At 42.2% G+C, this 23,354-nt stretch overlaps 1 protein-coding gene across 1 annotated transcript in view; it reads right to left on the bottom strand.

The window, feature by feature from the left end:
• Positions 1 to 23,354, bottom strand: part of LOC107125689 (potassium channel subfamily T member 2) — a gene marked incomplete at its 3' end in the record, with an annotated part of 217,220 nt that overhangs the window by 76,382 nt on the left and 117,484 nt on the right. The window contains exons 3-4 of the mRNA XM_015429142.1: positions 10,139 to 10,238; positions 806 to 854 (exon numbers count right to left, since the gene is read on the bottom strand). Of these exons, the coding sequence (XP_015284628.1) occupies positions 806 to 854; positions 10,139 to 10,238 (149 nt within the window). The remainder of the gene's footprint in view (positions 1 to 805; positions 855 to 10,138; positions 10,239 to 23,354) is intronic.

Here is a 23,354-nt window from a genome sequence, read left to right as displayed (position 1 = left end):
ACGTTCTTCAGTGAGCAGATGGAATTCTAATTTATCACACAGTACCAACCATTATTCACTATTATCTGCAGTACTTCTAGTTTTCATTCAGAATTGTGTTCAAATGCAGTTCAATAACTCTTTGCTGGCTCATAAAGGGTGCTTCTTTCCCAGGAGTGGGAGCTCCATGTCAAAAGGAGAAGAACCATACGTTTGGGGGCCACTGTGCAGTGCCAACTTCATTCAAGAGCATCTCTGCTTGGCTGAATAAAGATATATGCCCACCCCTCTACCACATGAAAAAGAGAACACACTGGTTACATAGGAACAAGGGCTTACTCTTTACAAGAGCTCTTTTCAAAGGGAAGTTTTCATGCTAAATTAAATTGTATTCAAACGTGTTTCAATAACTCAGAGTCAAGTCTAAGGGTCCATCCACAGAAATTCTGGGTTTTTCTGCTCTCCTGCCCACAGCAGACCCTTGTTCCTCCCCAAAATTACTCCCAATGGTTGGGGAAACTTCAGGGCAAGGTTCAATGTGTCATGGGTGGCCACAGTTAACAAAGGAAGGAAAAGGAACTCCAAGCCAACCCCTGTAAGGAGAAGTACTTTCCTGTAAATATGGCAATCTTTGGATCCCAGCCTTATTCTGAAGAACTCTAATTTATTGTGAGGCTATTATTCAGGTTTCTCAATGTTTACCTTTCCACTGGTTTGTCAATTGAACAGCATTCTCTGCTGCTTTCTCTATGTCGTTATCTATTACTTTTAGAATATTATTATACAACATCTGCAAGCGCTGGAGAAAACTGAAATCTTGAATTACCTGCAGTCCCCACAACGGTAAGCTTCTGTTCACCCAAATAATAGGCCTCCTGTTAAAATACAGGAACAATATTAATGGGACACGCTCATCAAATGGCATTTCAGAGCCTACTCTGATGGCAAAGTAACTTTTGTAAGATGCATTAACAAGTGTGGCCCTGTGTGGGCATACTTGTGACAACCTGGGAATAAAATACTCATCTCTTTAAAGGTTTTTAATGCCTTCCAAATGTTTCTGCTTTAACACCCTATAAAAATGTCAGCAGCCCAGAGCCAGGGACTTGATTGGAATCAATGTGACATTTATCACCCTTCCCCCAATGTTGCAATGACAGAAGAGACTATAAACAGCAGAATTCTCCTTCTGTACAAAAGAGAGTGTGAGAGAAAATACTCCCTAGCCCATAACAAACAGTAATATGGATAATAAGATTAGGGTATTAATTGACTACAAAGATACCAGTAGTGTCAAACTGAGATCATCATTAAGGTATTATATAATGCTCAGAAGGGTTTTATTCCCACTACCATGAATCCACTATTTGCAAAATTATTTGTCCGTTTGTGTGTGGGGGTGGGGGTTTAGCTAGAGGCATTTTGACTCTTCATCTTTTTCAGCAGCTATTTTTAAAGAGTGAAATTCCTTGTAGAAATGATACCACATTAATTTTGCTTCTTAGGCCATGAAGGCAACCCCCTAAACTTGTGTGAATTCAATTTAGAGCTGGTGGGTGGGGCAGTAGCTACAGCAAAGCCCACAGGAAAGGGGTGAGCCCGTCTTCAGCCTTCGACCCAACCTTGCTCTCATGGAGCCTCACACTCCAAACCTCATGGAAGGTTTGCTCCCATTAGAAAATGTAACAGACTACTCTGAAACCTAATATGGTGAATGGCTGCTCGTTCAGTACTCTGCCGAGCAGATTACTGCTGGTTCCACTGTGATATTTTCATGGGGTTTACACAAGAGAAATCCTTGATAGACTGTGATCATGGACGTTTATTTTCTGTACCAATTATATTTCGCAGTAAGTGCACTAGTTACGCATCTTGCAAAAGTGCAGCTCACTCAGCAGATATGGATTTTTACAAACAGTAACTGGTAATATCTAAATGCAAAAATGTGTCCCAATTATTGTGAATACAACCTTGAAACTTACCAATCTATTGCTGCAGGAGTGTGGCTTTGATTGGAACAAACCCGATTTAATTCCTTGCTACCAGATATCCACGATGCCAAATGTTAAAATCCATTTTCATTTAAAGTAACGCAACAGCACAACAAATGGTATTGCGGCCAAAAGGGGGGGAAAGCCAGACAAGATCATTAGCTTGTTGTAACAACAGTCGGTAAATAGTTGCAAAATAATACACAGAACAATCTAATAAGCATATTGTCTCAGGCAGATAAGCAGTTCAATTATGAAAGGGTAATAGCACGTATTAAATACCCATGGAAAAAAGACACAATTAAGATTTGTTCATTTCAAAAATATGTTGTCATAGATATTAAATAAAAACAAGATTTTAGACAGAACAAAGTTTGAGTCCAGTGGCACCTTTAAGACCAACAAGGTTTTATTCAAGGTACAAGCTTTTGTGTGCATGCCCACTTCCTCAGATTTTAGACAGATAGTATAAGATATGTAACATAAGTATGCCAAGATTCCATTGACAGAAAAAAGAAAAGAAAAAACCATGCAGAACGTGGCCTTGGGTGCTAGAGTTCTACTTCTTGAGAAGGTTACCTTTCATTTTGTTTAAATAAAAGTGCCAAGTTTCAATCCCTCCTGTCTCCAAATATATTACTAAATATATGTGAGGAATACTTGCTGAAATTTTGGAAGGCAGAGGGTGAAGAAATAAGAATATCAGAGGTGGTATCAGATCGTGTCAGATTCCTCCCCATGAGCTAGTAAAACAAACAATTACTCAGACTATCCAAACTACAGAACCACAGCGCAGTCCTTCTAAATTCACTGGGTGGCAATGCAAAAAACGACCTTCTCACTCATGGCACCAAAACTACTGAATTCCTTCCCTAAGGAAATTTGTCTGCCCCACTTTACTGTGGTCTTTCAATTGTGTTTTGTTTGGCATTCCCTTGCTGAGCCTCCTCCCTGTTTATGCCACCTTGGGGGTCTATGTTTGAGTGGAAAGGCAGCATAACAATGCTTTAAATAAAAAATATAAATAACTAATTCCTTGCTTTGAAACACAGACCTTGGCAATTTCTAAAATTTACCTTCAACCCACAATGAGTCTAAAAACCCTCAAGACATATTCTGGCCTAGACTTTTTAAAAAGTCAGATAAGTATCCTGCCCTGCCCCCCACTTGCTGAATGCTCTGGTGGCCCTCTCTCATTCTCTCCCCTTTTTTCTATGACAGTATGAGCATCTCTTTGTCTCTCCCCTCCCACCCTAGATGGTCATCTGTCAGCAATGTTGACTCTGTGAACTCAGGAAGCTCATGAAAGGGAGGGCAGGAAGGGTTGCATCAGTGATTAGTTCTTGTGGCCCTTTCTTATATGCCCAGGGAAACGCTGATCGCCACTTTGGGATCAGGAAGCAATTTTTCTCCAGGCAGTTTGGCTGGAGATCCCGGAGGTTTTTTTTTGTCATCTTCTGGGCATGGAATAGTGGTCACTGGGGGTATGGGGGGGAAGTATTTGTGAATTTCCTGCATTGTGCAGGGGGTTGGACTAGATGCCCCTGGAGGTCCCTTCCAACTCTATGATTCTATGATTCCATTCCCAGCATCTAGAATGCTACTCTGATAGACTTCCAGTGGCCTTAGAATATGTAGTTTAAGCAGGGCACCTATGGAGAGGAGCAGTATTCTAGAGGCCAGGTCACTGAAAAAGAGAAGAAAGAAGGAAAAGAACTGTCACCAGAGGGAGGGAGGGAGAGAGAGTGAGAGACAGACAGACAGACAGACAGACAGACAGACAGACAGACAGACAGACAGACAGACAGACAGACAGACAGACAGACAGACAGACAGACAGACAGACAGACAGACAGACAGACAGACAGACAGACAGACAGACAGACAGACAGACAGACAGACAGACAGACAGACAGACAGACAGACAGACAGACAGACAGACAGACAGACAGACAGACAGGATAGATAGATAGATGATAGATGATAGATGATAGAGAGAGAGAGAGAGAGAGAAAGAAAGAAAGAAAGAAAAGGAGCACCAGCAACAACCACCAGGTAGCAATGTTTGGGAACTTCATTGTCTGGGACATGAAATTATGAGTCAGTTTAGAAACTCTGGGAGACTAAAACAAAGATAGAGAGGCATCCAGATGTTCTATACTTTTGTTTCTAATTGGCAGTCCCAACCCTAATTGAGCCTGAGGGAGTTTGCCCTTATGTCGATAATAAGCATCAACCTTTCTCCCAAGATGTCTGGGAGCATTTGTAAATTAATGACTATGTGAGTGTTTTAATGTCACCTGATCCAAAAGCACTGCATAAAACCCAAGTAACATTTACATGGGCCTCATTAAAGCCAGTGCCTCATTTTTTAGGGAATTTTTTAATTGGCTGGAACATCTTGTACAATAAGAACTTTCATGAGTGTGTGGAAAAAACGATTTACTACATCCTGGGAAGTAGGATGAATAAGCAGAACATCTCGTATGCGGAGACCAACTTTAATAGCAGGCTGTATAATGTATTTAACAACAACAATCAAAAAGCTCTAGTATAATCCAGAGCAAAGAGACATGTAAGCTGATTAATGATTTCAAATAAAAAGATTGCTTGCAGAAGGGAATTATATTGGCTTTCAACCAACAACCGTATTGTTTGAGTATCAACGTTTCTAGGATATCTGCAAGCCGAGTCAAGTGCCAGATTTGCAGTTATACTCCTTCAACTTCTGATTCATGGTGTTTATCTGAAATGAAGCTCTATAAACCTACTTTGAATGGTGACCAGAGACTCTGCAAACAATAATTATCCCACATATGGGTGTCATGGAAATTGAGCACTGGTCAAGGAAAAGTTAGATATGATAAGACATGTTGATTCATTGAGGGCTCCAACAGCTGCAACATTGGGAGTTCTGTAAACATGTCTCAGGTGTTTTTTTCATATTTTCTTTAATGCAACAATACCATGGTAGTGTGGAAAGTGCTGTCAAGCCACAGCTGACTTATGGCAACCCCACAGAGTTTTCAAGGCAAGAGTCGTTCAGAGCTGGTTTGCCATTGCCTGTCTCTGCATAGTGACCGTGGACTTCCTTGGTGGTCTCCCAATCCAAATACTAGCCCAGGCCAACCCTGCTTAGCTTCTGAGATCTGATGAGACTGGGGTAGCCTGGGCTATCCAGGTCAGGGCAACAATACCATGATAAAAACTAAAAGAATCCATCAATTGCATTGTGGACAGTGAAGACACATAGATGAAATAGCACAGACATACATGTGAGGCTTGGGACCACTTTGCAATGTGAGATTTAAAAGTCAATGAATATATCTTTGCTTTCAACATATGCTCTGTGCGTGAATCATTCAGTCGAAGTAAGCAAGATTCAGGGCTCAAACAGATGTAACATTGAGAGTTCAAACTCCTACTGTTTCCTTTTCTCTATAATGCTGGCTACCTTCTAAATGTGAAGCCATTAGCCTTAGAGACTGTAATAACAAAGGAAACCGGAACAAAACAAAAGAAAATGGTTTTTCATTATAGGCTGTTTAGAGAGGGAATTTGTTTAGCATTCATATTAATTACAATAATTACAAAACACCCCATTTTTGTAGTTATTGTAATTATGAACAAAAGAAATGCACAAATCTATAATGCAGTACAAAGGCTACACACATCACACTAAACAAAAAGATATTAAAAGGTTAATATTCGATGAACTCATTATCAATTCGCATATGCACTTGTGTGAACCAGTAGACTATTAAAGGGGGGGATGGGAACTGAAAACTTTGGCAAACTACATTTGTACCACTTCCAAAATTTATTTTAGAAAATCTCCAAGTTAAACAAGAATGTGTGGAACAGTCAACCCACAGAACAACAAAATGAAATGGAGGGGATCCACTCGTTACCTCCTAATTTGCAGGAATCTCACTCCTACAAACATTTGTGCCATTCCTTGCCAAGACGTAGGATTTAATATGAGAATAATGTCAGCTCTAAAAATGTTCTCTCTATAACTAGATTTTATGGAGCTCATTTTGTACTCTAGCAACCTGAATTAACAACTCTGACAGTCTCGGAAGACATGTTCTTAGGAAACACAATCCACTTTTGAGAACACACAAAATTATCTGATCCATTAAACTAAGTACGGGTATCAGAAAACAAATGATACAGAATGAAATGTTAAAGAGATCTCTACATTGTTCCTCAGGAATTATAGGAACAATGGTCAGATACGAACAGTGGTAAACTAGGCTGGATGCCCTATTTGGCAATATGAGAGGAAATTTCACTAAACCTATCAAAACTTTCAGTTTGTCAAATGTTCCAACTCAGCTGAAGCCAACCAATTCACCTCAAATGTTTGTTTTCAACAAAAAAAACTATGTAACAATTTCTCAGTTTGAGAAGTTTTGTCAGCTAGGGTTGCCAGCCTCCAGGGGGTGGCTGGAGATCTCCTGGGATTACAGCTGATCTCCAGGCAACACAGACCAGTTCACCTGGGGAAAATGGCCCCTCTGGAAGGTGGACTCCGTGGCATTATATCCGACTGAAGACTCTCCCTTCCCCAAACCCTGCCCTCCTCAGGTGTCACCCCCAACATCTCCAGGTATTTTCCAGCCCAGAGCTGGCAACCTTATTCACCACTCATATTAAATTCCTATTCTGCATATGTGTGTATACGCAAAATCCTTCAGATGACTGATCTACCAGGACCCAGGGCTATTTTTGGGCAGGAACGCACAGGAACGGAGTTCCGGCTGGCTCCCAAGTTGGCCACGCCCAGCAGGAACTCATTAGCATAACAGGCCACACCCAACAGCAGAAACTCATTAGGATTGGCTACATTAGGGGTGTGTGGCCTAACATGCAAAGGAGTTCCTGCTACAAAAAAAGGCCCTGGGTTTTGACAACTAACAAGGTAAACAGAATAACAAGCAAAAGGTGGGTGTGGCTGGATAACCACACTTCTGATAACATGGGGGTGGGGTCTATGTGCTAATGAGCTGTGCTGTCAGGGGTGTGGCCCAATATGCTAATGAGTTCCTGTTGTTGGGTGTGGCCTATTATGCTAATGAGTTCCTGCTGGGCTTTTTCTACAAAAAGAGCCCTGCCAGGACCCAAATTTCATAATACCAAAAGCTATATAAAATATTTATATTAAAAACGATCACAAAATACAGAATATGCTGATAAATCATACATAATGCATTTCACCATCAATAATACCACATCAAAATAGAGGTTAATTAAAATGACAATTTAGACTATGCACTAGGTTTCATAGTGCTGAAAAATCCTAGAAATTAGATTATTAGTACTATTATGTACCTACAATTATCTTTCCCTGCGTATCAGAACTGCCTTGACCCACCATAACAATACATTAAGACTTTCTGCTCTTTAACACACCCAGGAATTGCCATTGTTTACAATTATCCTACAAGGCAATAAGCTATAGCAATCTCTGAATGCATGGACAGCAAAATGGAAATGGCAGTTATACAATTGTCTCTTAAACGTATCTGTTCTCTGAAAGGAATGCCTGCTCTCTTTCAAAGACTGCCCCCCCTTTATATCTCTTTCATGTTACTTCTGCCCCACTCTCAGTTGTTCAGTTCCTTTCAGAATCCATATCGTTCAGTTGGACAGCCCTCCAGAAAAATCAGTGTTGTTCCAAGATTCTTTGCAAGTGGTTCAAAGAGTTGTGTGGCTCATTACTTGAGTTCTGAAGTAGAAGTTAATCATACTAATCAAAAATATGTAGTGCTTCACAAATAATTAAAAGAGAAAACTCCTTGGCTTGAGGCTCAGACACTAAAATACAATCCTATGCAATCTTACTCCAGTCTAAACCCTTAGGCAGGGGTTTAGAATTCCCATTTTATTTATTTGTTTTGTTTGTTTGTTATATTTATACCCTGCCCTCCCAGCCATGGCCGGCTCAAGGCGGCTAACAGCAAGATAAAACTACAGAAATAACAATAAATAGTAAAAGTCATAAAACCAATTAATAATTAAGACATTGAAAAGGTGCTGACATCCAGATGGGACCAATATACAGGTACCGATTTGGTATCCCATTTGGGATGGCGCACGACTTCCATGCTGTTCTGGTAGACGGTCCGGGTCTAACATTAGACAGGTGACTCAGGCTGCCTCAAGGTTTCAAGGGGGCAGGGCATTCTTTCCGGGGCAGCTCCTAATTAAACGCCTGATGGAACAGCTCCGTCTTGCAGGCCCTGCGGAACTGCATGAGGTCTCACATGGCCCTGATCTCCTCTGGGAGCTCATTCCACCAGAGAGGAGCCGCCACTGAAAAAGCCCTTGCCCTGGTTGACACCAGCCCGGAATCCTTAGGTCCGGGGAGGGTGAGTCAGTGTTGAGACCCTGATCACAGTGCTCTCTGGGGGACATGTGGGGAAAGGCGGTCCCCTCAAGTATGTAGGTCCCTGGCCATAAAGGGTTTTAAAGGTAAGAACCAGCACCTCAAAGTGAATTTGGTATACTATCGGTAGCCAGTGTAATGCCTTCAGCGCAGGCTGAATGTGCTCCCGTAGTGGGAGGCCTATCAGCAGCCTGGCTGCAGCATTTTTCACTATCTGTAGCTTCTGGATCTGTGATAAGGGCAGCCCCATGTAGAGAGCATTACAGTAGTCCAACCTCGAGGTAACCATCGCATGGATCACTGTTGCCAAGTTAATGCATTCAAGGAAGGGGACCAACTGCCTAATCACCCGAAGATGGTAAAAGGCTGACCTGGCAGTGGCTGCTACCTGGCCCTCCATTGTTAAGGAGGGGTCCAGGAGCACTCCCAAGCTCCTAACCTCCGGCGCTGGGACCAATGGCGCCCCGTCAAAGGTCGGGAGTGGGATCCCTACCCCCAATCTGCCCCGACTCAGACACAGGACCTCCGTCTTTGATGGATTCAGTTTCAATCAGCTCAGCCTGAGCCAACCAGCCATGTCCTGTAACACCCGGTCAAGATCTTCCAGTTTGGAGTCGGACCGGCCGCCCAACAATAGATAGAGTTGGGTGTCATCAGTGTACTGGTGACAACCCAGCCCGTGTCTCCGTGCAATCTGGGCAAGGGGGCGCATATAGATGTTAAATAACATTGGCGATAACACAGCCCCCTGAGGCATTCCACAGTCAAGTGGGTGCCTTCAGGAAAGCTGTTCCCCCAGCACCACCCTTTGTCCCCGGCCCTGGAGGAAGGAGATGAGCCATTGCAAGGCAAGCCCCTGAATTCTAGCGTCGGCGAGGCAGTTGGCTAGTAGCTGATGGTTGACCGTGTCGAATGTAGCCGACAGGTCCAACAGCACCAGCACTGCCGATCCACCTCGATCCAGATGCCTCCAGAGATCATCTGTGAGTGCTACCAGTGCCGTCTCCGTCCCGTGCCCTGGAGAAGCCAGACTGGAAGGAGTCTAGGATGGAAGCGTCATCCCAAAAAAGTCACTGTAAAAGGACAAAACATGAAGGGAAAGGGAGGACATCATGGCAATTACAGTAAATGAACATGGTAGCATATAATGCATGACAAATCCTCCCATTTAAGTGCCCCACCAGGAAAGCGGAGGAGCTGCCAGCAGGTTCAGGGACTGGTGATCCATTTTGTTGTTGTTGACCAGAGGAATGAAAAACAACTTCACATAAGGGTTGGTTTGTTTGTTTTATTTTTTTGGCCATTTCTTCATGACACACACATTCTACAGCTGTGACTTTTTAAAATGTTTTTAATTAAAATATCAAACAAAAACAATATGATAAATAAGAGCAGTGTGATAATACAAATCCCATTCCAGTTGACCATTCCAGACTTAATGCTCTACTGTCTCATTTCTGAAAAGCTTGCAATAACTGAATGACAGATGGCTCCTCCAAAAAAATTGAACTTTTGTCTAATCTGTAGCTGAATGTATTTCACATTTCTTGTCTAATAGTAGATGGCCTCTGATTCCCAACAAGCTAGCTATCCATCAACACCCTGCTTTTTATAACACACATGATTAAAACTGGTGTTCTCAACAGATGCCAACTAGAAATCTGGGTGACTCTAAGAAAAACAGCGTAGGCCACAATCCAGAGGCCATTCAACTAATGTCAGTGATACAGTTTATGAAACATTTTGTGAGACAAATAAAAGAAAGTAATATTACCATCCATGTTCTCGAGAAGGGTCATCCAAGAGCACTCGAACTATATACAAGAAACAACTTAGCAGCTTGAGTGAAAAATTGAACAAGCGTATTCTGAGGCCTGTTTAAAAAGAAAGAAAGTGAATGAACAATTTGGTTTGACTCTTACATCCATATTTACTGTAAAACAGAGCAAAACCTCATTTCCTCAGACACAGAGGAAAACAACATTGAGCACAAATATACAAATTCAAATTAACGTCTGGAGAATGATGATGGCAGCCTATGAAATATTGAACTGTATTCATTCTAAGTGGAAGCTGCATAGTTAGACCAATTAAAAATCAGATAATTGAATGCTGGTGCTGAATGCATGATTTCATATCTACTGTCATTTGTGAGAATAACATAAATTATTTAAAAACATAACAATCAGCCACATCTGAGTCAATGTAGTGTGGTAGCAGACAACGTCGCAGACTGAAGAAAGAATCCCATCTTCAGCTTCTCACTCATCTTTGAAACCTAACAGGCAATCTTGTGCTGGTCATTCACTACACTTCACCCTAAAGATGAGGATTAAAAAATGGTAACCTGATACAGCAGTGTGATGTGGTAGGAAAAAGGAAAATGCAATTTTGGGCTGTATCAACAGAAGTATAGTGTCCAGATCATGTGAAGTGATGGTATCGCTTTACTCTGCTCTAGTTAGACCTCACCAAGAGTATTGTGTTCAGTTTGGGGCACCACAATTTAAGGAGGATACAGACAAGCTGAAATGTGTCCAGAGGAGGGCAATGGAAATGGTGAGGGGTCTGGAGACCAAGTCCTATGAGGAAAAGCTGAAGGAGCTGTGTATGTTTAGCCTGGAGAGGAAATGACTGAGAGGTGCCATGATAACCATCTTCAAGTACTTGAAGGGCTGTCATATAGAGGATGGTGTGAAGTTGTTTTCTGTTGCCTCAGAAAGCCAGACTGAAATCAATAGGGTGAAATTAAATCAAAAGAGTTTTCGGCTAAACATTAGGAAGAACTTCCTGACAGTTAGAGCAGTTCCTCAGTGGAACAGGCTTCCTCAGGAGGTGGTAGGCTCTCCTTCTTTGGAGGTTGCATCAGTACTTAGTTCTCATGGCCCTTTCTTACACACCCAGGGGGTCAGGAAGCAATTTTCTCCAGGCCCATTTGGCCAAGGATCCTGGAGGGTTGTTTTGTTTTTGTTTTTTGCCATCTTCTGGGCATGGAGAAAGGGTCACCGGGGGTGTGGGGGGAGGTAGTTGTGAATTTCATGAATTGTGCAGGGGTTGGACTAGATAACCCTGGAGATCCCTCCCAACTCTATAATTTTCTGATGAAAAGAGGCTAGCTGCTTCATTTCTCCAAGAACAGTTATTGGGAAGGAGCCAGTAGCCAGCTCTAAACCACAGCTACTTGCAGTGAATATGACCATGAGTAAAAGACCAGAAAGCATGAGAATGAAGCACCTGCTGGGATGTATCAGACCCTGCTTCCTGTGAACAGAATTACCCCAGTATAAGAGATCTCTTTTTTATTTCCTTTACCTTACTCAGAAAATGCTTCCTAGTCTATCAAGAGTGCCATCTGGCACAGGCAAATGATAAATGCTAATGATTTTATAATTTATCAGTAACAGGTGCCATTTGTACCTTTCCCTGGTGTTATCAACATGTTTCGGATCTAACAAGCAGGGAGGGGGGCCTGAGCAGTCACAAAAGGAATGGTGTACACAGCTGGGAAATCCCACGCCAAATAGTGCAACAGCAGAAGACTGTTGAACTCGGGTTAATTGGGAAGTTTCCTGATTCCTTCATCCTGAGCCTCAGCAATTTTATGCTAGTTTGCCCTGAAAACTGAGTCTCAGATCTAAACAAGATGATCACTACTGACAAAGCCCTGAACCTGAATAGTACAATGCAGGAAGGGGTTATGCATGGGACAGCTGCCCCACCGGTCCCAAATTTTGTCAATTACTCTCTTTTGGATGCTATAAACCTGCAGCCCAGGGGCCAAAACCAGCCCACCCTGGCTGTGGTGTATTCGAAAGGCTTATGTGAATCGCCCCATTCACTCTACATGTTAAGCTTTGAGCGAGACAAGGCTCCTCTGAACTAACTTACGATTGGCTGCTCCACATCAGCGACCAATCAGAACTGCACTATTCCCTGCGAGGGAAGAACTCTCATTGAACGTTATCCGCACAACCTCATTGGTTGATTAGTGTAAATAGGTGTGGCTACATTAGCCCGGGAATGTTTAAAAGGAGCCTAGCTCCCAATGTTAATCTGTTCTGGTTATGACTTCTTTCAAGCGCTTGTTCGTACCTATAATAAAGCTGATCACTTTTGCTGAAATCACTCTCCGGATCTTTGTTAGCGGTGATCTAACACTAGAGAAATACTAGTTTTAACACACACACACCCTCCTAATGTAGAGTTCCAATGGAATAACAGCAAAACAAGTGCTGAAGAGGACACCCAAAATATTACCTCAAATCACCCTGTAAAAAAACCCTCGAGACCCTGGTGAGCCACTGCCACTCTGAATAGACCTGGAGTGGGGAGGGGGGGGAGAAGTTTGCAATGCTCAGCTGTTTCATGTTCTTCCCCTGGGTCCTAAGCTCAGAACATTTATATTTGTAGTTTATATTTCACCGGGTGGGGGGAGATTTAGGACTAACCACAGTTAAAATATAGAGTTCAACAAACTCAAGGAACTTCAGTTGTGCAGAGAAATATTAGCCCCTAATGTGGGGCTCTAATGGAACAGCTGCTATAATATCTTTAATTGTGTTTTTCTGTGTCCTTCATAAAGTTATATCTCTGCTACCTGGCATTACATTTTATGCCACACATGGCTTGGTCCGACAAAGTCCAATTTATGTCAAATCTGGCCCTCAAAAGAAATGATGCCCCTGCTATACAGTATTTTAGTCTCTGCCCCCTCCACAGTGTAAAGAGTCTTTGAACTGGAAGCACCGCTTTTCTTCCAATTAATCTCCGAAGGTTCCTTTAGTTTCACAGTTTAATTCTTGAATTGGCAGAGGAAGGAATTAGAACTGTGAGATATGCATCTCATAATATTGATCTACCTGTCCTACTAATACTATAAGCTTTTAGGAACTCAGTCAGACCAATTTCTCTCTCTCAGTACTTAAGTTTTTTCTTTCCTTTTTACCTGCTTAAGTGATGTTCAGCTCTCTCCAATATTCCACAGTTCTTCATCAGGCCACTGGGAGGGAAGGAGTCACTTTTACCAAATATACAACCATTAGCTTACTGGGATGCCAGCAGGTATACATAAATACCTACTTGGTTTGAGGGTGACCTACTTTGTTTTCTAATGAGAGACATGAAACCATAAAGTTTGCTAATGGAACATTCTGTATAACAAATATCTAATTTCGAACTGGGCCATAGAATATGAACCAAAAAATCCACAAAATGGACTCAGGAACTAATGGGAAATTTCTATATAAACATGAAGGTAGCCCCAGCTGTGCATAAGGCTGCCAGACCCCCCCAGACTGGCAGGGTTTACCCACTTTGGGGGGCTTCAACCTGCCCCCAAGCCCTGTGCCCAAGCCAGAACACCCGCAGCCACCCCTTCTCTTTTGAGAGATTTAAAGGGCCCTCCAGCTGAAAGCTGAAGGCCCCTTTAAATTTTGGAAAGGGGAGGGAGAGGGGTGATTGCGGGTGCCTGGGGCCTTGCAGGCTGGAAGCACTTAAAGGGCTCTTTAAGCACTTCCAGCCGGCAGGGACCAGCCCTGTGTGCCCGGTCTGCAAGCAGCAATGCCGCTTAGAGATCAGGTGTGAAGCTCCAGTGGCTGGAAGTGCTTAAAGGGCCCCTTTAAGCGCTTCCAGCCAACAGGGACAGGCCCTATGTGCCCGGCCTCCAAGCGGCAATGCCACTTGGAAATTGGGTTTGGGGCTCTGCCGGCTGGAAGCACTTAAAGGGTCCCTTTAAGTGCTTCTAGCTGGCAGAGACTGGCCCTATGCACCTGAACTCCAAGTGACATTGCCACTTGGAGTTCAGGCAGCGACCCTGGTTGGCCGGTCCTTTAAATCTTGCAGGAGGCTTAGGAGAGGGGTGGCTGCTGGTGATTTTTCTTGGAGGGCGGGACTTGGAGCAGGACATCCCCAAGGTGATGTCATCACTTTGGGGATGCCCCCCAAAGTCCCCCACTGGGGACAAAACCTGGCAACCCTAGCTGTGCAGAAATATCTGATATCTTAAAAAAATATATGGGGGATTAAAACTCCCCCCAAAAATAGAAACACCACCAGTACCTTTATGAAAATAATGCCCACTGAGACTACATTCTGCAGTCTCAGGACCATGGTAGGAGCTGCTAGGCAGCCACAACAATATTGTGCAGTCTTCTAAACTTTGTTTTCTGTAAAGCTCTGTGGAGACAGGGGGACAGACGGGGGTAGAACTGAAACACAAAACAGCCCTGGAAAAGCTCCTGTCCCTCTCACCTGTCACGTCCCCAGATAGAGGAGGACTCATCATGGACAGGCCCAGCAGCAACAATGGGAGACTCACTAACTCATGCAACTCAGCTGAGCCCACTGCTGCCAGCCACTTCTTCTGGGGAGAGGCTGTTAAATGGAGTGAGTAAGGGAAAGATGAAGACAGAGGACAGATGTAGGTTGGCTGGTGGGTGGAAAGGACAGAAGGAAGCAGGAAAGGGGAAGGGGCTATGGGGACTGCCAGGGATGGGGGGTAAATAGTGCAGGAAATGAGTTGCCTCCCACAACTGCTTGTCTATATTATTACCAAGTAACTCAATCAATCACAATTCGGGGGAGTGTTATATTCCACAATCTAAAAAAAAAAAATCATACTTTCAACTATATATATTAGGAGATCCTCACATGGTATCTTTGGATCATTAAAACAAAAAGTATCTAGAGAGGCTTCACTCAACTGTCATACAGAACCAGGTTGGTCAACATTAATCAGTGGAGAAGACATCCCTCAAAAGGGCGGCAGGCACATTTCCCAGTGGCAATTAAAGGTTCTTCCCAATGCTCCTTTATCACCACTGTCACACCCTGTTGCATTTTTTTTAAATGTGCTTTGACTGGGCAGTGACCTGATCTCTCTCTTCATGTGGAAACTCAACAAGTCTTGGTAAGCAGCGATGGCGGGGGTGGATGTGTGGGGAGGAAAAGGGCAAAAATGCTTAAAGTAGACAGGCAAAGGACTGAGAGGGGTGAGGTCTAGATAAAAATGTTGGAAAGGATACATGGACATTCACATCCCCTCAATTTTTCCAATGGAACCACTGACAATTTGGAGAAAAACAGAAAAAGCCACTTACTCTCTTTCAGAATGATGGGTGAATTACTCAGAACAGTCATGTTTTAAAATAACATTGTTAAGCCAATTGGACTGCAAACAAAACTCCTACACACAAGATTCAATGATGCTAGAAAAGACAGCACTGCTACTTCACTTGATTGGATTACTGAACAAGCAACAGGATTCGATATTGGAAAATGCTCTCAGAAGCTGCAGAAAAGAGCAAGAGTCCACTTATAGGATTCGATATTGGAAAATGCTTTCAGAAGCTGCAGAAAAGAGCAAGAGTCCAGTAGCACCTTAAAGACGAATAACATTTGCGGCAAGGCATGAGCTTTCATCATTCACTGCTCACTTCTTCAGATACTGAACTGTTTAGTCCAAACTAGAAGTCTACCAAACATCAGCTTCCAACAAGATGGGGACAATGCCTTTGTACAAGGGGAGGGGCTGCAGCTCTGTGATATAGCATCTTCTTGGCATTCTGAAAGTCAAAGGTTCAATCCCCGGCATCCCCAGTTTAAAAGAAAGGACAAAAAACCTCTGCCTTGGGGGGGGGCACTCTACCTGAGACAGTGGAGAACTGCTGCCATTCTGTGTAGACAGTACTGACCCTTGATGAGCCCATAGTCTGATAAGACAGCTTCATGTGTATTCTGGCCCGGGCCCAAGAAACAAGCACAGCTACCAACTCTCTGTTGCTTCTCACTTTATCCTATCCCTTCCACCTCCACATCAAGTGAAATTAACTAAACATCTGAAATATGCACACATTCAAGGAAAAATCTGATACAGGTGAATGGAGAACTGTCTTCCAGTTTATGCAAACCTTCCATTTTTCTGAACATGACGTTCAGAATCAGATACTTTTGCTCTTTCAGATGCCAGCTCCAGTTAAAGAACTTGAGCTATGCTGCTATTTTCAAGGATATATTATTTACTGATGCAGAACATAAATGAACATGGATGTGTGCTGGATAATTTTCTCTACAGTTAACAGCCTGCTCTTAGACATGTTGACTCAGAAGCTGTCCCATTGAATTCAGCCAGTTCATTCTCCACTGGATTTCAGCCTTACTGAGCATGCCAATGACATACCATAAATGACATCCGTTTAACTGAATGTCCCAATATACTGCCATTCTTTAATTTTATTATGAAGATTTTTATTTTCTGAGCTTTCTCCCTGAAAACATATGTCGGTTTCTGCTTCATAATCCCTAAATCTATCTAACAGTTTCTAAACCAAGATAATAAAACCTTCCTTTGTTTACTACCATATTTACCTGAAAGCAAGATGACCTTGAATGTAAGATAACACCCCTAAAAATATTAAACCCAAATCCTGTATGTGAATGTAAGACCCCCCCTTTAATGATGACCTAGTCTTCCTATTGGGTTAATACAGTAGAACATTGCCCGTTTCAATTTTCAACTGCCTCCCCCCATTTATTTAGGCCATGGCATTTGCAGTTCCGTCTCTAGCACTGAATATATATGCAATTATTGTTTGCATAAAACCTAAGGCATTAATAAACTGCATAAATGTATCAAGCAGTATAAATGGAGAAGGATTAAAACAATGCCAGGGATGATGGAGGCAGCCCCCAGAGTGCCACATCAAGGGATCTATGTGGTCAAGAAGCCATGCTAAAGCTTTAGTTTTAGCTAAATAGTTTAGTCTATCCTGGAAGGGTTGCCTCAGTGCTTAATTCTTGTGGCTCTTTCTTACACACCCAGGGAAATGCTGATTGCCACTTTGGGGTCAGGAAGCAATTTTTCTCCAGGCCAGTTTAGCTGGAGATCCTGAAGGTTTTTTGTCATCTTCTGGGCATGGAACAACAGTCACTGGGGATGTGGAGGAGGAGGCATTTGTGAATATCCTGAATTGTGTGCAGGGGATTGGACTAGATGACCCTGGAGGTCCCTTCCAACCAGAGTAAAAAAATTCTGTGTGGAAATCACCCAAGTGGAGCTTGTAGAAGCTAAACATCCTTACAGCCCAGTTCTATACACCATTACTTAGACAAGTGTCCTACTGAGTTTAATGACACTTATTTCCCTAGTAAGAATGCTTACAATTGCAGTCTACAAAAATGTTTTATGAATTTTGGATATAAAGTTTAGAAAACTATTACCCAGAGACTCTGGATTACTTGCCAAACCTAATTAACAGAAGGCTCCAATTTCCCCAAAGAAAAGCTGCAGAGGCCTCCAGGGAGACCTGAAGGCTTTCGTGATAATTGAATTGTAGGAACTCAGTATGCTACAGGTGCAGTAAGATTTTCTTTTTTAAAAAAATAATCAGAATGGGGGGGTTCTCTTTTTTTTCTTGCTGAAAATTAACTGCAGTTTTCTATGACTTGCTAGAAATAAGATGCTCCTCCAGTCAAGCAAGCAATTCCAATCAATAAAAAATAAGATCATTATGAAATGCAGAGGTGTAATGCTTTTAATTGCATTGCCTAGCATTGATTTCTTTTGGAGCTTTACAGGATTACCTATTAAAGAAACACTTAGTGTTATTTAATCTGATCCAAAATTTAATCTGATCCAAAACTTTTCTTACTGACTTTTGACCAAGGCATATCAAACAACCAACATGTGAAATTTGTTTTACATGGCGCCAGGTGACAACCCATTCATGTATGGCTAGATAACACTGTAGACTGGGTGATTTTGTCCACCTGAGCCAGAGGATATCCAAGTCTTACAGTGGTATGAAGAAACATTCTGATCAATTCAGGAAACTGGAACATATGAATGGCTCACTAAAAGTGACAGCCATTCAGGGAAGCTGTTTCCATGTTGAGTAGTTTCAACACTGAAGCCACACAAGTTCTTAGTTCCTCTTTGTTCCTGTATTGAGCTGGCACACGAGAATCAAAAATGTTCACTGTCTGAATCCTTTGTGATGCTGGTGGCGTCTCCACCTGTTGCATCCAATGGAACACCTTATTTGTCCATGCTAACTTGCAGATAGAGGCGAGGCCTACCTGCCATTGGAAATAACAGTGCATTTTTTTCATATGGGCAGTAGAAATGCCAGGTCTAACCACAGAAAATAATACCCTCCGAAGCACTCATAGGAAATAATGACCCCATTATTTCTGGTGGTCTTTCATCTACATGACTATCAGCTGCTAGGCAGCACTTCTAGTCCTTCAAATTTTAAAGTCGCCAAGACACCAACTAACAGCAGTTTGGTGGGCCACTTCTGGTCTGCAAATTGATATGCCGAAGAAAGCCTAGGAGAAAGCCTATAGTTGCAAACTGATGTGCCAAAGAAAGCCTAGGAGATAACAGACTATATATGTTAGCAATACTCTTCTATATCAGTAGAGATCTTGCCTGCTGTGAAAATAAAGACAAGCAGTTACATATTGTTCATTCAAAAGTGACAAAATGCATATGCCATGATTGACTGGAAGCTTTGGGTTGTGAATATGTAATAAGAACAATTAAGACAGTCATACAACAGAGAAATAAGAGGATGGAAAACTACAGGATGTGTGAAGAGACACGTATAACAAGAAACACAAGGCATGGTTGGAAGGGACGTGAACCAGCAGTCTTACTGAAAAAAAGCACATCTGGGTCTAACCAATGACCAGATGGGGGGCCACCTGCACATGCTGGTGAGCTGTCTGGGAGAAAAAGTACAGGGAAGATACAACAAAGAGTCAATGAAATCCTGACCTCCTTGGATTTCATGGAGCTGATTATATGAATCATAATACTGAGGCTTATTTTTTTTTAACTAATTTCCATGTAAACTGATTTTAATGGCATTAACAGGGGGTTCAATTGACTTCTATCAAGCTTAAGGACACCACTCATCAAGAGTTCCAGAATCCATAATTTTGTTATCGTTAGAACCAAAGCATAAAATAGTAGACTATTTCCATGAACTCCAGATTTTAAATGTAAACCTAACTGGGGCAGGATTAACTCCGGTGAAGATAGAGAAACATACTGCGTTCAATGGTCAGAGAGGTGTGGAGAGGGAGATATTTGAATCAAAGAGAGGCTGGATGGAATTAGTAACAATTCTTTGACTTTCAAAAGTGAAAATAATTAATCAAAATTTAACCAACACAAAAACACATTCCTGACATCTTAGAGCATGTATTTATGCAGAAAGGCTGGCTCTGGAAATTATATTTCATTGAAAAATTAATTACTGGCAGGGTTCATTTTCTCACTCTTTCTCTCTGATGATATACAAACCATTAAGATCTATTTTTAAGCAATGTGTCATTGCTCAGTGGTAAATCATATACTTTGCATTTCCTCCAGTTAAAGAATATAAGGTAGCAGGGCAAGAAGTCCTACATACAAGATGTTGGAGAACCTCTATGACAATCAAGATGATCCACACAGGGCTACATAGACAAGCAGTTTGACTCACATTAATTCAACCTGGTTCTTGTTATTGCTCATTAACTATGACATTTGACTTGCTCGAAGAAGATTCATCCGGGCCCCTGGCTTGGTTTCCTTAACTTCTTGGCAGTCAGAAAAAGCAGCAGCCTATTTCACCTGTCACAAGATTGGCATAGTTTGTAGGATGCACTTCCAGAAATGATGCATTGGCTACCATAAAGCAAGAGATTTAACAGATACCCAGGAAATGACTCAGAGTCTTCAAGAACAGCTAATTTGAAACTGAGCTTTTTTTTCCAAGGAGGAAAAAAAACCCGTAAAGCAACAAGAATTAGTTCATAGGATTGAGCCTGGATCTATTTCTCTCAGCATTCGTATTCTTCAAGATCATCACTGACATATATTAAAAAGGGTGAACATGATTAAAGTGGTAAGAGGGAGGGGGGAGAGGGGGGGAAAGTCTATACCATTAAATGGCTGCTGATTGAACTGTAAAGATGTATTCAGGGCTGTAAAATGTTCAGTGCATATGCATAAAAAAACACAGGATGCAGTACTGAACACACAGTTCAGCTTTCATCTTAAAACCAAAACAAAAGCAAGTTTCTAAGTCTTATGATTATGAAATCAAATCTGAAGTAGAAAAAAGCCCAGATAAGCCAACCTCACATACACTGCAAAGCTTTTTGGTTACTCCTATGACCAGCAGTATGCAAAACAAGTCAAATACACAAATATCAGCAACACAAGAGCCAAGAAGAATGGATTACACTGAGCCAGCCAATATGATTTATATGTACTGGAAAATAGGGCTGAGATCCAGTAGCTGGTTTTTGACACTTGAAGATTGGTACTGGTGAGAGGGAGAAGAAAGTCTGTTGAAGGGTTTGCATTAACAGGATAGTGGGTTAACGGCAAAGTAGGGATAACTGTCTTGGAAATGGGAGACTTAGCGAATTAGAGCTGCTTGCTTTGGATTAATTGAAATGCTTTAATTAGGATGTAATATAATAAAAGAAGTTTGCCTGAGAACATGTCTTTCCCCCCTCCTTTGCATGCAGTGTTTAAAAATGGCCATCCCACCTCTCCATATTCACTCTTTATAATTACCTCAGGTTTGGGCCACTTTTATACCTTGAACAACTGTGTCCCTCTATGGATTGCAGTACAGCAGAGAAGGCAGGAAAGTGACAGAAAATCCTTGAGGTGATATCTTACCCCAGGAAACTGTCACAGTGCTTTATACTGTATATTCAAACTGCCAGATTCAGTTCTTCTTGGGGGATAATTTATATTTTTAACATTTAATTTTTATTTTTTTAAAAAAAGTGTAGAGTACAAACAGGCCTTGCCGAAGAGGTACCTGAAATGAGCAGTTGTAGAGCAAAGAGAATGCAATTGCAGGAAATTTAGCATTTTGTACTAGACTTCAAAACAGATCGTAGTAGGAACATTTATTCTAAAAGAGATGAAGTGTACATATGATTGCAATTTCTTTTGTCTTCTGCTTTGTTTTCTGTGTGACCAGAAACAGAGCAAGGTTATTCCTGGTAGATTGTAAATGAAGAAAATATTGGACTTGGACAGGAGATGTTGGTTCACATCTCTGATCTCATAAGATAGGCTAAAACTTGGATCCCCGCTGTGACACCTGCCAGTACTTCCTTTGGTGCATGTCGAGCTTTTCAGAAATTGAGCGGGGCCATTGTTACCAGCTAGCCTCATTCAAACGAATGGGTTTTTGGCAGCTGCAAAAATAGCTGCAGCCACTGGAATACTGGTAAGACTGGTAAGCACCAGAGCCTTCCTTAGTCATTCTGCAGTCCCATTTCCTCTTCTCTTTCCCCTCCTCAAGCTTCCTTCTTTTTATTCCCTCTTCCCTTGCCCCCACCCCCAGGGCTTCCTTACTAAGAGCCTTAAAGGAGAATGAGGATAAAAGTGTATAGATTCATACAAGGGTACCTTTTCACAACTTAATTTCAATTACTTTTTTCCTACAGTCTACAATCATACACAGTTGTAGCATATCCAGAGTCCTGAAGAGTCCCTGGCATTTGTTATTTAGCTACCTCCATCACACGCCTGCACCTAATTAGCTAGGATTTTGATTTGCTGCCATTTTTATTCTCCTGTTTTACAAAAAGAATGAGCACAAACTGCAGACAGCTGGTTCACATACAAAGGCCAACTGTACCTTGCCACAAATCTCTAAATACCAAATCAAGTTGCCAAGCACCAAATGACGACAGAAGGGAGACGGAGGAGTTCATGACCCAGATAATTTCTCAGGCTCATTCAGTGTTATGGAATGCCCCAGTTTAGCATGGGAGGATAAGTCCTCATCACAGGAGTTCAACCCACCCCCAAGCCCCACCCCCTTGGCAGAACCGTCTGTCAGACAACTTTCTTATGACCTCCCCAAAGGGACCCTCAGTCAGCACTGGTACTGCCCCTTGAGCCTGCAGGGCTCTCAAGCCAAGAGTCCAAGTATGAAACTGTCCACTGCTAGAACCACCATGGTCTCCCAAAGGATGCAGGACCAGAATAGGCAAAAGGCAAGGCTTGGACCAGGCACAGGAGTGTGCACTTAGGCTTCCCCCTCTGCTGAGGGAGTGCCAGGAGAAATCTATAAGTCACTGCAGGATCTGGGCCCCACGACTCCTCATGGGATGAACGGGGGTGGCCCAAGTGCACAAGAACTCTGTATCCAATGGTGCGTGCACGCATACTCCCAGAGCTGTGTTATGTTTGGAAAAGAATTTTAAAAAACAAAAAACAAGCCACCATCCTGGAATGTGAAGTTAAATGGGCCTTAGAAAGCATTACTAACAACAAAGCTAGTGGAGGTGATGGTATCCCAGCTGAGCTATTCAAAGTCTTAAAAGATGATGCTGTTAAAGTGCTGCACTCAATTTGCCAGCAAATTTGGAAAACGCAACAGTGGCCACAGGATTGGAAAAGATCAGTATACTTTCCAATCCCAAAGAAGGGCAATGCCAAGGAATGTTCAAACTATCGCACAATTGCACTCATATCACACGCTAGCAAGGTCATGCTCAAGATCCTACAAGCTAGTCTTCAACAGTACTTGGATAGAGAACTGCCAGAAGTACAAGCTGGGTTTCGAAGAAGTAGAGGAACTAGAGATCAAATTGCCAACATTCGCTGGATTATGGAGCAAGCAAGAGAGTACCAGAAAAACATCTACTTCTTCTTCATTGACTATGCTAAAGCCTTTGACTATGTGGATCACAACAAACTATGGCAAGTCCTTAAAGAGATGGGAGTACCGGACCACCTCACATGTCTCTTGAGAAACCTGTATAAGGGTGAAGAAGCGACAGAACTGGATATGGAACAACTGATTGGTTTAGCATAGGAAAAGGAGTACAACAACGATGTATATTGTCACCTTGCTTATTTAATATATATGCAGAGTACATAATGCAAAATGCTAGCCTGGATGAATCACAAACGGGAATTAAGATTGCTGGGGAAAAGATCAACAACCTCAGATATGCAGACG

The sequence above is a fragment of the Gekko japonicus genome, unplaced genomic scaffold, assembly GCF_001447785.1.
Source record: "Gekko japonicus isolate JY-2015 unplaced genomic scaffold, Gekko_japonicus_V1.1 scaffold2303, whole genome shotgun sequence".
Taxonomy (NCBI): domain Eukaryota; kingdom Metazoa; phylum Chordata; class Lepidosauria; order Squamata; family Gekkonidae; genus Gekko; species Gekko japonicus.
The sequence above is the reverse complement of the archived record's forward strand: the minus strand, read 5'-3'. Positions and strand labels throughout refer to the sequence as shown.